Source organism: Salmo salar, chromosome ssa03, assembly GCF_905237065.1.
Source record: "Salmo salar chromosome ssa03, Ssal_v3.1, whole genome shotgun sequence".
NCBI classification, from domain to species: Eukaryota; Metazoa; Chordata; class Actinopteri; order Salmoniformes; family Salmonidae; genus Salmo; species Salmo salar.
In genome coordinates this window covers 25,628,320-25,643,358 of record NC_059444.1, presented here as the reverse complement: position 1 = coordinate 25,643,358, position 15,039 = coordinate 25,628,320, and the positions used below count along the sequence as shown (strand labels likewise).

The 15,039-nt window shown below is 43.3% G+C and overlaps 1 protein-coding gene across 3 annotated transcripts; it reads left to right on the top strand.

Moving 5' to 3' along the window:
• The first annotated feature begins 761 nt into the window (after positions 1 to 761).
• LOC106599357 (E3 ubiquitin-protein ligase RNF31) lies at positions 762 to 13,798 on the top strand. 3 transcript variants are annotated; one of them, XM_014190556.2, is made up of 23 exons: positions 762 to 1,038; positions 1,403 to 1,604; positions 1,825 to 1,971; positions 2,513 to 2,668; positions 2,766 to 2,822; positions 2,998 to 3,166; positions 3,523 to 3,682; positions 3,832 to 3,971; positions 4,216 to 4,388; positions 4,556 to 4,789; positions 5,056 to 5,403; positions 5,644 to 5,829; positions 6,131 to 6,337; positions 6,523 to 6,696; positions 6,913 to 7,011; positions 7,409 to 7,498; positions 7,678 to 7,792; positions 8,200 to 8,312; positions 8,566 to 8,676; positions 12,390 to 12,438; positions 12,542 to 12,638; positions 12,773 to 12,938; positions 13,032 to 13,798. In XM_014190556.2, exons 2-23 carry the CDS (start codon positions 1,404 to 1,406, stop codon positions 13,080 to 13,082), a joined length of 3,243 nt encoding a protein of 1,080 aa, XP_014046031.2. In that variant the 5' UTR covers positions 762 to 1,038; position 1,403; the 3' UTR covers positions 13,083 to 13,798. The 3 variants fall into 3 exon arrangements, 2 of the variants coding, with proteins under 2 accessions (XP_014046031.2, XP_014046029.2); XM_014190554.2 differs by having other exon boundaries at positions 3,829 to 3,971; XR_006769097.1 differs by lacking the exon at positions 13,032 to 13,798 and having other exon boundaries at positions 3,829 to 3,971; positions 8,436 to 8,676; positions 12,773 to 12,916.
• The last annotated feature ends 1,241 nt before the right edge of the window (positions 13,799 to 15,039 follow it).

Here is a 15,039-nt window from a genome sequence, read left to right as displayed (position 1 = left end):
TGGATAAGAGCGTCTGCTAAATGACTAAAATGTACAAAAAAATGTAAATCTCCATTTTGACTGATCCCTCCTGATAACCTGGTCAGAGAAGGGATCAGCCAATGAAGTTGGAAGTCCCACGAACCCAGTTGACAAAGGCCCCCAGTGTTCAGTCTGGAGCGTGAGGTCACAAGCTCTGCTGGGTGGCTACTGCGTAGCAACGTAGCGGTGCCAAAAGCCCTTGTCTACCCTAGAAAGCCTATGTAAATTACGATAGCCAGAAAGGCCCCCCCAAAAAAATTGACAGCCGTTTTGGGCTCTAAATTGTGTTTATTATGATCAAGTTCGACCACACAGTGAATTATATATATTTTTGCTACAAATCGAGATATATAGTGACCCTTCTGACTACTACATTTGTCATCACACAGGACCATGTGCTGACACAGACCAATCACAGGTAAGCAGGTTACAAGGAGGCTCCTGTTGACTCTCAGGCAGGGTCGACAATGATCCTTTCACCATGATCCTTAGCGATTTTTGGGTGCCATTCAGCAATATGGCATGCTTCCAATTCAAATACTTCTGGCTTCATGTGCTATCGGGAGTTTTCCTTGGGGATACGTGGATGACATCAGTGTTGTCACTATTTACAGTTATTTTTTTTTGGTCTATGAGTTGACTCCATCCAAATGATGGAAGCCCCCCCATGCGCTGCCCAGGCGAAATAAGGCCTTTTGGCCACTAGAGGCCTCTATCATTCTCTATGGTCATGACACACAATGGCGATGCATGGAGGTTCGTTTCTTTGCGCAAGCAGAATACGGCATTTTTCTCATGTAGTTGTTTACATTTATAGCTAGTACTGCAGTTCTACTTTTCAACCCTGTTACTGCTGGTTTTGGAATTGAATTAAGACGTATTTTTGTTTTTTAGCGAACAAGTCTGTGTTGAGATGCGTCCGTAACATGGTTTTTTGAAGCACCTGTTTTTTTAATGAATTGATATCTCATCGTGATTCAATGGCTGTCAGTGTAGACAACTGAACGAAAGCACTGGGTAAGAGAGGATATGACAGTGTTTCTACATAGGTGCAGTTGTAGAATTGAACCTTGCTATAATTGCTACACCAACGTTTAGTTTACTCATTGTGTTGTTGGAAATATAGAGTACTGCATAATAAGTAAATCAGTGTCTCTCTGGTGGCTATGAGTGTCCGTTGATATGACTGAGCCTTGCGGTTTAACAGCAGGACACACTGTCAGGGCATACAGGTAACCTCTTATGAATGGATGTCAGTAAGGCAAGAATCTTGCCACTGCTCATCAATGCTGCCTGTGGTGTGTCAGTGCCCACAATGATCTGCTATCTGATCTGTGTGATTGTTATTATTATTATTATGATGATTATATCTCTTTTCCAGGATGGCCAGTATACTTTCAAACCAGCTAGAGGAGGTACGATGCCATGCGGAAGCCTGTCTCCATTCCACTGGCTCAGTGCTGGAGATCCGGGCAGGAATATTAGCTATGGCCAACATACCCTTACCACCGTCAGCCAAATACCACTACATCGCTGCTGAGACCATGATCATTGAGAACAGCATCGGTAACAACAGGAAAGAGGTTAGTTAGTTTACTGTTTCGAGCACACACTCAAACTATGTCCACATCACATTTCACCATCACTTAGCCTACATCTTGGAATACAGAGCTCCTTTTCCCTCTCTCTCTCTCTCTCTCTTTATTGTGCTGAATGTTTTTGTTCATTGTCCATTCTTTTGTCAACCTCTTTCTGTATCAACCCTCTTTTTTTTTTTTACATCTTTGTCCTCTCTCCTGCCAGACCATAGGTTCCCTGCAGAGACTGTCCACAGCACTGAACATTCTGGAGAAGTATGGCTGTAACCTCACTAGCTCCAGTAGGCCCAAATACTGGCGCACTGTCAAGCACAACAACCCTGTCTTCAGAGCAACAGTAGATGCCATTCAGGTGAGGATGTCTTCAATACCGGTAGGTTAGATTCTGGGTGATGATATGCAGTCTACTGTCTTGTCACTATAAACTTATTGGCATTATGTTGATATAGGCCTAGTTCAATACAGTGTTTCCCCGAGGATTTCTTTCAGTGGCAGTGGCAAAGTTAGTCTGTAGCGGCTGGGGGGGGCCCCATTCCTTGACATCTTTGGAATTTTAAGATTCTCCCAGAACGTTTAGTTTTTATTTTGGTGATTGTTAGTTCTCAAAGATGATCTTATTTAAAAATATATAGCTCCGTTGTCTTTTCTACGTACTTTATATTTGGTTTTAGTCATTTAAATTTACACTGAAAACATTTTACCATCCTATATATATTGGAGTGGCAGCAACGATTTGCTGCTAAATTAATATTGGGAAACACTGATTGAGTCTATAGCTTACTATCATTTTGATTAAGTTAATTGTTCACACACCATTAACTCTACTAAATTTTATGTCAACATTTTTTGCATGAAACCCTCTATCTCCTTTCCCCTCCTCGGTTCGACCCCAGGGAGGAAGGGCAGTGCTCTGTCTCTATGGTTACTCCAACCAGCAGCCAGATGGCCTGAGTTTCCCTGATGTGGTCGTGGAGCCTGACATTGAGAAGGTCGCAGCGGTCACCTTGGAGGTCATGAGTCTACGCATGGAACTGGACATGCTCATCAAGGTCTGAACCAATGGCATTGTCTCAAAGACGGTTATTCTGAAATATTTCAGGGGTTCATGAAATCAGTTGTTTTACTGAGTCGTTGATGTTTTCACAGGAAGCTCACCCCCACCCAGAGTTCTTTGAGAGAATGATCCCATCACTGAACCAAAAGGTATTTTTCCTTTTCCTTTCTCCCATAACCTGTCCTCTTCCTCTCTGCCTTCTACTTGTTTTTTAGTTCACCCTAATAGCCTCTCTCTGCTTCAGACAGTTTTTGTATTTGTGTGGTTTTGTGTCTGTTGGTGTCCACTGCCATCAGATGACTGAAATCTCCTTTATGATTCCAGGATGACTTTGGACCGATGTCTGATGCGGTAGCTATTCCCTCCAGCCTGAGAGAGAGCCAGCCCCTGTACATGTCTCTGTCCTCCCTGTCTCAGTCTCCCACTAGTGCCTTTCTCCCAGTACGGACCGCTAACGCCTCAACCTCAACCTCCATCTCTACCAGACACACAGGTTAGAACTGTGCACGCGCAAGTTTTTGTTGAACTATCCTTGTGGCTACTAGAAGTCCTCACAAGGATAGTAAAACAAGGAACATTTGGGGGGGACATTATGCCAGCCCCCACAAGGAAAAATGCTATTTTAGGTTTAAGGGTTAGGGTTACAATTAGGGTTAGAATTAGTCAGGGTTAGGGGTTACGGTTAGGGTTATGGCTAAGGTTAAGGTTAGATTTAGACTTTTTGATGGGAATCAATTCTTTGGTCCCTACAAGGATAGCAGTACAAAACTGTGTGTGTGCGCATGAGTGTGTATATTTCTAACATCTGAAACGTACATTTCACCTTTTCTCGTTTCTCTTCCCCTGCAGCCAACTGTACTATCTGTGCTATATTCCCAGTGGCTGCCCATTGTAACTCTTGTGTCCAATGGCTGTGTACGGAATGTGACAGACTGTACCACTCCTCCGCAGAACGAGCCAATCACCACAGGACTGTCGTGACATCCTCTAAAATGCGAAAGAACCACAGGTAAAACATGACAAATAAGACAAAAGTGAAACTGCACAGTAAAGGAAGAAAATCGACACATTTTCATAGGTGGTGATTACTGCTGAAAATGCAACTGTCTCTGTGCTCTGTGTGTTTTGACAATATTCACTTCCTCTGTCTCCCAGTAGCTCTCTCCCGTCATGGCACTGTACCCACTGCACCAGGGTCAACTCCATCCAGGACATACTGTGTGAGATGTGTGAGAGGCCACGCCTGGCCTCCTCTGGCCCTGCTAAGGATGAGTTCCCACAGCCCTTCACCATCACTGGTCAGTATACACACACACACACACACACACACACCCAACCAACAGTGTGTGTGTTTTAATAGTGGTGGTTTGCATTTTCTCCAATCAGTCTCACTCCTCTCTATTTCTGTGTTTACTTCATATGCTTGTTTTATTGTCTGAAAATGTAATGACACTCTTAAGATGTATATAAGCTGTTGATGAGTTCATAATCACCTCTTCCAGAGCCCTGTGTTGAGTGTGTTTTCACTATGTATGTCACCAGAGTGGCAGTGTAAAAGCTGTACGGTAGTGAACACAGGCAGTAGTATCCTGTGTGAGGTGTGTGAGCGCCCCCGCCTGGCCACCAAGCCTCCTGCAACCCCCACACACCCCCTTCCTACGCCCAACCGGCCTGCTGCTCCAGTACTGGGCATGCCAGGAGACCCAGACAGCCAGGTAAACGACTGTTAATGTCAGTGCAGGAGCAGCACATTTGAGTTGAAATGAAAGCTTCAGATTCTGCCTTCATCAAAACAGTCTGTTGTTCCTCTATTCCCGTGAGTCTCTAAGCTCATGTCAATTATCTCTTCTTTTCCCATCTTCTCTCTACTTCTCTGTTGCAGTGGGTGTGCCAATTCTGTACTTATGTCAATTACACTCCAGCATCAGTGTGTGAGATGTGTGACCTTCCTCGTCCCGAGCCCGCCAAAATGCCAGTCAAACTCCATCCTCCGTCCCAGGTCAAAAGGGTCCCTGTGCTGTCCGTCAAACCCAAAGACCCGCCCATGGAGGACCCTGATTTGAGGAGACAGAAACTGATGAGGGAGGAGGGGCTAAAGCTGATTGAGCTTATTAGAGTGAGTGAAGGCTTTCTGTAGAACTATAATATGTTGTGTAATCACATTATCCTACTAGTACTATTACAAGATATTAGCGAATTTAAGATTTAGATTCAGAAAAGTCTTTATTGTACCATTGCTGGGCGATTTGGTTGCAGGAATATTATATCTACAGATTTCAGAAAACAAATGTGTTTTACTTATTCATACAGTGTGGTGAGTAGCAGCAACTGAGGCCTAGTCAATATGTATGACAGATTTGTCTTTATTTCTCTCTCTCTCAGGATGGAGAGAAAAAAGGAGTGAGTCCAGAGGAGGTGTACACAGGCATGCGCGTCTCCGGGGATGGCAACATCCTCCCCTGTGATTGGCTCAAAGCGGAGCTACCTCACCTGCTCGACCAGATCTGTGCCATGGCCGCGTCGTCTCGAGCAGCAGACCTGAAGACAGGACTGAACCAGAACGGGCTCTCCAATGAGACTGGTACTGCAGAGGATACTGGTGTGGAGGAGGAGCAGCCCAGAGGGGGAGGAGTGACCCTGTCCAGGGCTGAGGCCAAGATGGCCTGGCTGTCTGCAGGGGGAGAAACTGAGAGAGCAGCCAGACAGTCTCTTAGAGACAGACACGCTAAGGTGAGAGACAGGGCAGTAGGTCTATTGCCCAGGTCTAAGAACAGGTCTAAGGTCAGTTGTACAGGCACTTTTCCCAGCTGAACTCTATTTACGTTTCCCAGACCTGTATTAAGCCTAGTCCTGGACTAAAACACACTTTCAATGGAGATTCTCCATTAGGAACTATTTTGAATCCGGAATTAGCCTTTTAACACTCAAAGAAGGGTTTGGTTTGTCATGTACCTGTCCTGTCATGTACAGGTGAAGGAGCTGTGTTCTCTGGGGTTCACCGACGAGGCGCGGTGTCAGGAGGTACTGAGGCAGAACGGGGGAGAGGTGCGGGGGGCTCTGTCTCTGCTGCAGCGACCGCTCATGGAGCCCTTCCACCAGCGCATGTGGAGCAACCAGCCGGAGCCCACCATCGACATCAACCACCCCGACAAACAGGTAGGACACTGGGGCTCTCAACTGCACTATGTGCTTTATTCAGCCCATACATTTAGCTGAACACAGAATAGCTATATTGATGATGATGTGCTCACAACTACCACCATTAGAAAGGTCCACAGATCATACATTTTCTTCAATCACGTGACAGTTGCTTGATCTCTCATGTAAATGTATATTTTACAGTGAAAAGCATTATTTTGTAGTAAGGCATAGCTCTCCTTTCATCATGACTCTGCATCAGTTGGTCCAGTCCACTGGTCTGATCTCTCTCTCCTCTTCCTCTCCCCCCTGGGACCAGCGTGTGTGTCGGAGGCTGCTGGCGGTGTATGACCTGCCCAGCTGGGGCCGCTGTGAGCTGGCCCTGTCCTTGCTGCAGGAGCGCACCGCCCCCTACTCCCTGGACGATGTAGTACAGGCCGTACGCGAGTCACAAGACCGAGACTTCATCCGCCGGGTGCTGGCCAAAGAGTGCCCCATCTGCCTATCGGACTTTCCCCGCAGCAAGGTACTCTCTCTCTAGTGTGTGTTTTGGGGGACTTGTGGGTGTTTGCGTGCATGTCAGCACTAGCTTGCCTTTGTTCAAAATGAAGTAGAAGCTTTTCTGTGTGTTTTTTTGCAGTATCTAACCCCCCCCCCCCCCCCACAACTCTCATACACCTTTCTCTCTCTCTCTTCAACTTCCTGTTTCAGATGCAGTCTCTGACCTCCTGTCAGTGCTCGGTGTGCTGTGGCTGCTTCCAGCAGCACTTCACCATCGCAGTGAGAGACAAGCACATCAGAGACATGGTGTGTCCCGTCTGCTGGGAACCTGACATCAATGACCCTGAACACCTCAACAGCTACTTCTCCACCCTGGACATCCAGGTAGTACATCACACAGAGAACAACCTCACCCAAAATCTCCCTCAGATTCTGTCTTTGAAGAGAGAAGAAACCGAGGGTGAAGCCCAATTTTCTGGATTTCAGAGGCTTCTTTCCCTTCAGAATGCAGGTGTCAGTGTGTTTTCAGGGTGTATGAGGTACTGTCTATAATGATGGTTACATCTGTAATAATATTTTCCTGTGTGTGTGTGTGTGCAGCTGCGGGAGTGTCTGGAGCCAGAGGTATATGATCTGTTTCATAAGAAGCTGACTGAACAAGCTCTCATCAAGGACCCCAAGTTCCTCTGGTGTAGTCATGTGAGTTTAAATCCCAGTATCCTATGTATACAGAGGCAAAGGAAAAATATGTTTTTGCTAATCCCCCTTGAGGCTGTTAAAAATAATGAAATGACATGCTACACCCATCTTCACTAGCTAAAAATGACCAGTACCTGCTTTTAAACGGGGCGGCAGGTAGCCTAGTGGTTAGAGTGTTGGACTCGTAATCGAAAGGTTGCAAGATCGAATCCCCGAGCTGGCAAGGTAAAAATCTGTCGTTCTGCCCCTGAATAAGACAGTTAACCCACTGTTCCTAGGCCGTCATTGAAAATAAGAATTTGTTCTTAACTGACTTGCCTAGTTAAATAAAGGTAAAATAAAAAACTGTTGAAATATTCCTCTTCCCCTGTCTTCTCTTCATAACTTCTCCCCCCAGTGCTCCTATGGGTTCATCTATGATGGAGACCAACTGAAGGTCACCTGTTTCCAGTGCAGGAACAGCTTCTGTGCACAATGCAAGAAACCTGTAAGTGTGAAACATTAACTCTGTGTGTGAGGGAATCAGAAATTGCAATTAATTGGGGCTATGAGGAGATGATATTTGGCTTTAGAGTAAAGCTGCTGGAGCCCCATCTCACTCCATTATCCCCTCGTCTCTCTGTCTTTCTGTCTCTCTCTCTGTCTCTCTCTGTCTCTGCCCTCTAGTGGGAGTCTCAGCACGGTGGTCTGTCATGTGAACAGTACCAGTCCTGGAAGAGAGAGAATGACCCAGAATACCAGAGGCAAGGCCTGGCCGGATACCTGCGCGACAACGGCATCAGTGAGACACACAGCACACACACCTTCTAAATGAAACAACACCTCCTCATTGAGAGCTACTGTAGTGTTTAACCAGAAAAGGCAGGTACTTGCAGAGGTGTGAACGGCCAGACACTTCACTAGGTGTTGGGCTGAGAGACCAAATTGGTCTTACTCACTTACTCCTCTTCTAAACCAGCACATTCCATTAGCGTCATGAACAACACTTCCGTATAGGTACTGTAGGCCTTCTGCTTGAACCAGTTGATATGACTAAGACCTTGTTTTAGCAAAAAGTTAGAGCCAGTTACAGGGCTTTTTAGGTCCCTCCATATCCTTCAATTAATGAATGAATTAATCAAACTGTTTATCCTCTTCCTCCGATGCATTCTCATGTCTGTACTCTCCCTCCCTTGCTCTCCCCCCCAGCCTGTCCAAACTGCAGGTTCCAATATGCCCTGTCTAAAGGAGGCTGTATGCATTTCTGCTGCTCCCAGTGTAGGTACCAGTTCTGCAGCGGATGCAACAACCCCTTCCACACTGTAAGTTCCTTCTTAAATGACTTGGCATCTTTGTGTTGTGTTCGTTGATCGTGCTAGTTCCTGGTAAGGGGTTTGAATGAGAGTTGACTTGAATGTCGCTTTAATTTGTTTTTCTTCCTCCAGTCTCTTTCACTCTGCACTCTCGGTCTCTCTCCCCACTCCCTCCTCTCTCTCCCTCCCTCCTCCCACACTATTTCCTTCCCTCTCTCTCTCCCTACCCTATTCTGTCCCTCCCTCCCTCCCTCTTCTGTAGACATGTGCAGTGATCCAGTGCAGTGTGACAGGCCTGCACGCCCATCACCCTCGAGACTGTCTCTTCTACCTGAGGGACTGGGAGCCTGTCAGACTGCAAGCACTGCTGCAGGTAGGCACACACACTACACACACACACCACACACACACACGGATGCTCACACGCCATTACAATCACCGTAATCACGTTATAGCTCTCTGGCTCACAATCACAGTTATAACTAGGGCTGTCAAACGATTAAAATAATTGATTAAGTTAATGGCATTAGTTCATCGCGATTAATTAACATTTTTATATTTGCTCAAATTTAGCCCTAAAAGATGTGTCCATTTCAAAAAAGCAGTGCATTGAGAAACAGGCATACTATTATTTGATTGTAATGGACAGAAACACAAAATGATCACAAGTCACTGTAACATACAGCTGTAAATGCTCCCTACTCCCTCTTATCAGTGTTCTTGAAGTTTAACACTTGCACACACACAGACACACACACTCTCTCTTTCTCACACACACACACAGCTTTAAGTACTGTTAAAGCTTCAGGCATTCTAAATGACTTAACTATAGGAAAAAAGAACTGGCTCTATGGATACAAAGAGCTTTTAAACGCGTCGAACAATGTTATGAAAACACTGTAACCATCTTTACTGTTCAACAACTTTACACACATACTCTCTCTCTCTCTCTCTGTCTCTCTCTGTCTCTCTCTGTCTCTCTCTGTCTCTCTCTCTCTCTCTGTCTCTCTCTGTCCCTCCCACACCCTCTCTCTCTCAAATTCAAGCTGCGTAATTGGCATGAAAAACATTGTGTTAATATTGCCAAAGCAACAATGTATACAATATACATTGTAATACAATTATAAACAATATACATTGTAATACAATTATAAACAATAACAAATAATAATATAAAATGGCAGTAAATAATAATACAAAATTAAAAATAATAACAATAAAATAGTAGTAAAATAATAGTAAAATAGTAGAATGTAATACATTTACATTTAAGTCATTTAGCAGACGCTCTTATAATAAATATAAAAATCTAAATATGGAAAATGAATCTATAACTAACTTATAACTAAATAATCTTCACCATTACATCAGTACTACAACTACTATCATCATTACCACTACCACCACCATCACTAAACTGCTATCATTACCATTACCACCCATACCACTACCATTTGGAATGATAAACAACAATAATAATAGTAATAACAATAATAGTAATAATAAGTAAGTTACTGCTTACTGCTTACTATGCAGATGTTATTCATCAGTGTCCCTCAGGCTATGGCAGGAAAATACATATTTGGCTGCAAGAGGAGCCATTGCTCCTTCGCCCATGAGTAATTTTAGTTTTTCCTCTGGGTTTAATAAGTTCAAATTTGGAATAAATGTAGTCATTTCTGTGAATAAGGAATCTCTTTGTGAGGAATATTTATCACAGTAAAGGAGAAAGTGCATCTCTGTTTCTACCTCCCCTGTCGTGCAGTGACCACATACACGCTCCTCTTTGGGTCGCCATGTCTTTTTATGTCTGCCGGTTTCTATTGCCAATCGGTGGTCACTCAGCCTGTACTTGGTAAGAATCTGTCTCTGCTTCTTATCTCTGACAGAGTAGAGATAATCAGCCAATTCATATTCTCTGTTTAGGGTCAGATAGCAATTTAGTCGGCTTTGGGATTTTGTTTTGTTTTTCCAATGTTGTAAATATGAGTCCTTTGATTGGTTCATGATTTTGTTTATTTGAATACTTTCTTTTGAAGCAGTGCTGGTGTCAGCTTGGTTGGTGAGGTCCAACACCAGCTGACTGAGAGGGCTCGTTTCTGGGCTCAGTTCTTGGGTTTGGAGTGCTTTAAATTGCAGACTTGAATTTGGACTTGAATTTAGATGTAGCCAAAATTTTAATGATCTTTTCTGTATTTTCATTATTACTGGAAAGCGGCCCAAATCTGCCCTACATGCATTAGTTGGTGTATTTCTCTGGACTTGTAGGATTTTCCGACAGAATTCTGCATGTAGGGCTTCAATTGGATGTTTGTCCCACATTTTAAAGTCCAGTTTATTGAGTGGCCCCCAAACCTCACTTCCGTAAAGAGCTATTGGTAGGATTACACTGTCAAATATTTTGGTCCAAATTCTAATTGGGATGTTGATTTTGAATAATTTCATTTTTATTGCATACAATGCTCTGCGGGCTTTTTCTTTGAGTGCATTCACTGCCATATTAAAGTTTCCCGATGCAGATATGGTCAGACCAAGGTAGGTGTAAATTTTAGTGTGTTCAATGATGGTGTTGTTCAGGGTGAATTTATATTTGTGTTTCTGACATCTGGTTTTCTTTTGGAAAATCATGATTTTCATTTTTTGGAAATTTACTGCCAGGGCCCAATTATGGCAATATTGCTCTAGAATATTACTGTTCTGTTGAAGACCTTCTTTGGTTGGTGATAGAAGTACCAAGTCATCAGCATATAGCAGGTATTTCACCTCTGTGTCAAATAGTGTGAGTCCTGGGGCTGGAGAATGGTCCAACATGTCTGCTAATTCATTGATATAAATGTTGAAAAGGTTTGGACTCAAACTGCAGCCTTGTCTCACACCTCGACATTGTGAAAATAATTCTGTTCTTTGGTTTTTGATTTTTATTGCACATTTATTTTCTGTGTACATACATTTTATTAAGTCATACACCTTACCACCAAGCCCACTTTGGAGAATTTTGTAGAATAGCAATTCATGCCAAATAGAATCAAATGCTTTTTTAAAGTCAATAAAGCAAGCAAAGATTTTGCCCTCTTTTTTTTGGTGGACGTGTTTATTAATTAGTGTGTGTAAGGTGTATATATGGTCAGTAGTGCGATGGTTAGGGAGAAAGCCAATTTGACATTTACTTATTACATTTTTTTTCTTGAAGAAAGGTTTGAATTCTTGAATTCAAAATGCTACAGAAAACCTTTCCTAAGTTACTGTTTACGCAAATTCCCCTGTAATTATTGGGAATTTGGATGATTCAATTGGATGTTTGTCCCACATTTTAAAGTCCAGTTTATTGAGTGGCCCCCAAACCTCACTTCCGTAAAGAGCTATTGGTAGGATTACACTGTCAAATATTTTGGTCCAAATTCTAATTGGGATGTTGATTTTGAATCATTTCATTTTTATTGCATACAATGTCTGTCTCTGTCTCTGTCTCTCTCTCTGTCTCTCTCTCTGTCTCTCTGTCTCTCTCTCTCTCATACACATCCTTTCTCTCACAATCATACACACCCCATTCTTGCATATGCAGCCTACCTTTGAAGCATCTCTTTGAGTAGCGTATTCCTTTTCAGTTCTTCCTCTGCCATCCAGATTTGTGCATAGCCTAGTCAGTGGTCAAGTTATCAGGTTGCTAGCTAGCTGATTAGCTAGCTAAACAATGTTGTTTCTTATCAAACCATAAAACAGGGGATTGCAAGTTGTTTAAAACAGCCCATGACGTGCGCATGAATCCAAAGAAAAAATGTGAAGCATAGCTCTGGTAATATTGGGCTCTTTTACATGATTTTGGCTAGAGGCACACGGTCTTAAGTGATGTAAAGGTACAAGCATTAACTGTAGATGTGTTCCATATTGTGTTCTGCACTTAAAAGGGTCCGTGCGGTGAAGAAATGGAGATGCTATTAACGGTTTCAAATAATTTAACTGTGATAAACATGCATTAACACGTTCTTAACACGTTAACTCTGACAGCCCTAGTTATAATGGATTTTATTCTAAGAATATCTGGAGATGGATTGTATTACCTGTTCATTATTTGATTGTTATTTGCAGAACAAGTGTGTTGAGTTCAACACTGACACCCCTCCAGGAACTCAAGCCGGTAAGATTCTATCTGTTCTTTTAGTTTTTACTCAGAAAAACTGGAAAAAAATGGCGAGATGTACTACTTATTCTCTCTCGCTCTCTCACCCCCCCTCTCTCAGGGATGTGTGGCGTGATTGAGCAGAAGGATGAGGGTGGGCAGCAGACGGACTCGGCCTGTGGGGCTCAAACTCAGCCTGGCCATGCAGGACTCTGCGAGTATGTCACTGCCAACCACCATATAGTGTTTTTCAAGGACCCAAAGGCGCTTTAGACCACAACAGAGTGTTCCCATGAAAAACATGAAAACATGCCTAGATGTAACTAACTGGTTTTTACCTAATCAATTCCAGGAAACACTACAGAGAGTACTTGGTGAGTCTCATCAACGGCCATTCCATCGACCCGGCCCCTCTCTTCAATGCCAACGAGCTGGTTTTGGCCTGTCGGAGATACCAAGTGGATGATGCCCGGGGGGAGATGGAGGACGACCTAACGTACTATCCTCGAATGCTGGAGGTTTGCTTTGATGATCCTCGTGGAAGGGTGTTGGGTATTTTTCTAAATATTTAGTCACTTGGTTTAATCATTTCTCATCTAATCTTATTTCAGAAACTTATTGATGAAGTACCACTTGGAGACAAGGTTCCTCGGAAGAAATGAAAACGACTCATTTGTTTGTTTGCTTTTAACAATCAAGTGTTTTTAGTATTGAGTGTTGGGATTTTGACTCAAATCACCATCAAATGTCTTTGCGTCATTGTGACTGTTACACCAAACAGCAGAAAGCTATGCTTATATCCCCATGATTGAGCTACAGTTATTTATGAATCTACATTTGGGGTAAATGCTCAGAGGCACATTATTTTAAATCAGAGGTGTGTGTGTGCACGCGCGTGTAACATTTCAAGACATCTTTAAATAACCTGTGATATTTAATGGCATCACTTCATTGCACGCAGTCTGTAGGTGCATGCTCTTAACTGTATCATTTGTGAAGAAAAATACTTGAAACAGTTCAGACACAGTCTGCAATCAAAAGTTCAATCAAACTCTTATGGTTCTCAGTCATGCTCTTTATCCAAAATGTTCCTTGTATGCTTTCTGTAAGGGAGGTAGTTGTGTCCTCAGAGTAACTGCAAGGTTGACATAGTTACTGGACATTTTTCGGGGGGTTAGATCAGCACAGCCCCTGCTGGCCCTTAAGCTTATTGAGCCAGTGAACTCAAGCTTGATGAGGAGGAAGGATTCTGCTTCAAGACAGGACATTTCAAAACTGGAGATTTTTTTCCCCCTCCAAGTATCATTGAGAACTACAGAATCATTACAGTAAATTAATCATACACCATCATTAACAATAAACTTCAGATTTTACTCGATATTCATTGTTTTCCCTTAATTGCTTTTGCCTTCAGTGTCAGTGAATTATGACTGAATACCTCTTTGTGTAAATTGACTATGACTAATTTGGGACTGATTTATAAAGGATTTGACCCACTGTGTGTTGCTGCCCCAAGCTGTATGGTTACTAGCTACCGTTATTACCTGGTCAGACTATGACATACACACAGAGTAAGAACATTACTATTTCAAAACATCTGAGCATGAGTAAGCCTATTTGTTGACAACTTAAATATGAATAATCATACTTTTATTGCTGTTTTCTCTCCTCCCATACTAAGTCAGATGTGTCAGCCACTGACATGGCTGCTAATGTCTTGTACTTGTCTCTGTCTTGGATGTTTGGAAGCATCCCTTGTCTGGAATAGATATTGGTGCAGCAGCAGGGTCAGAGATTAGTGGGGAGGGGGCAGGGAGAGCACGCAGGGTTATGGGTACTGCTGTGATGTGTCCCTGTGCCACAGGGCAGGATTTGGAACAGAACAGGGCACACTACCAAGAGACAGACATCGTATGTGTTCCCCCTGCTAAGGTTAACCATGAAATGTTTTCATGACAGACCACTACCACTGTGCTGAGACTCCCACTAGAGGGCATACAGGGAGAAGGGAGAGAAGCCTCTGAAATCCAGAAAATTGGGCTTCACTCTCGGTTTCTTCTCTCTTCAAAGACAGAATCTGAGGGAGATTTTGGGTGAGGTTGTTCTCTGTGTGATGTACTACCTGGATGTCCAGGGTGGAGAAGTAGCTGTTGAGGTGTTCAGGGTCGTTGATGTCAGGTTGCCAGCAGACAGGACACACCATGTCTCTGATGTGCTTGTCTCTCACTGCGATGGTGAAGTGCTGCTGGAAACAGCCACAGCACACCGAGCACTGACAGGAGGTCAGAGACTGCATCTGAAACAGGAAGTTGAAGAGAGAGAGAGAAAGGTGTATGAGAGTTGTGGGGGGGGTTAGATACTGCAAAAAAAACACAGAAAAGCTTCTACTTCATTTTGAACAAAGGCAAGCTAGTGCTGACATGCACGCAAACACCCACAAGTCCCCCAAACACACAGAGCAGGAACATTAGAATTGTGGAAAAAGCATTTATTCTACACCAGGTTTCAATGTGCTTATTGATTGACTTATATTCTCACTATATTTTAATAAAAGCATGTTTAAAAAGGATCAGCCTTGACATTTTACGGTCAAAGACCTTTTCAAAATCTCTGAGCATG

Coding starts and splice junctions, on each gene's coding strand:
- LOC106599357 (XM_014190554.2), top strand. CDS start 1,404: ATGGCCAGTATACTTTCAAACCAGCTAGAGGAGGTACGATGCCATGCG. Junction 4,790..5,055: donor AGCTGATTGAGCTTATTAGA/GTGAGTGAAGGC, acceptor TCTCTCTCTCAG/GATGGAGAGAAAAAAGGAGT. Junction 8,313..8,565: donor GCAACAACCCCTTCCACACT/GTAAGTTCCTTC, acceptor CCTCTTCTGTAG/ACATGTGCAGTGATCCAGTG.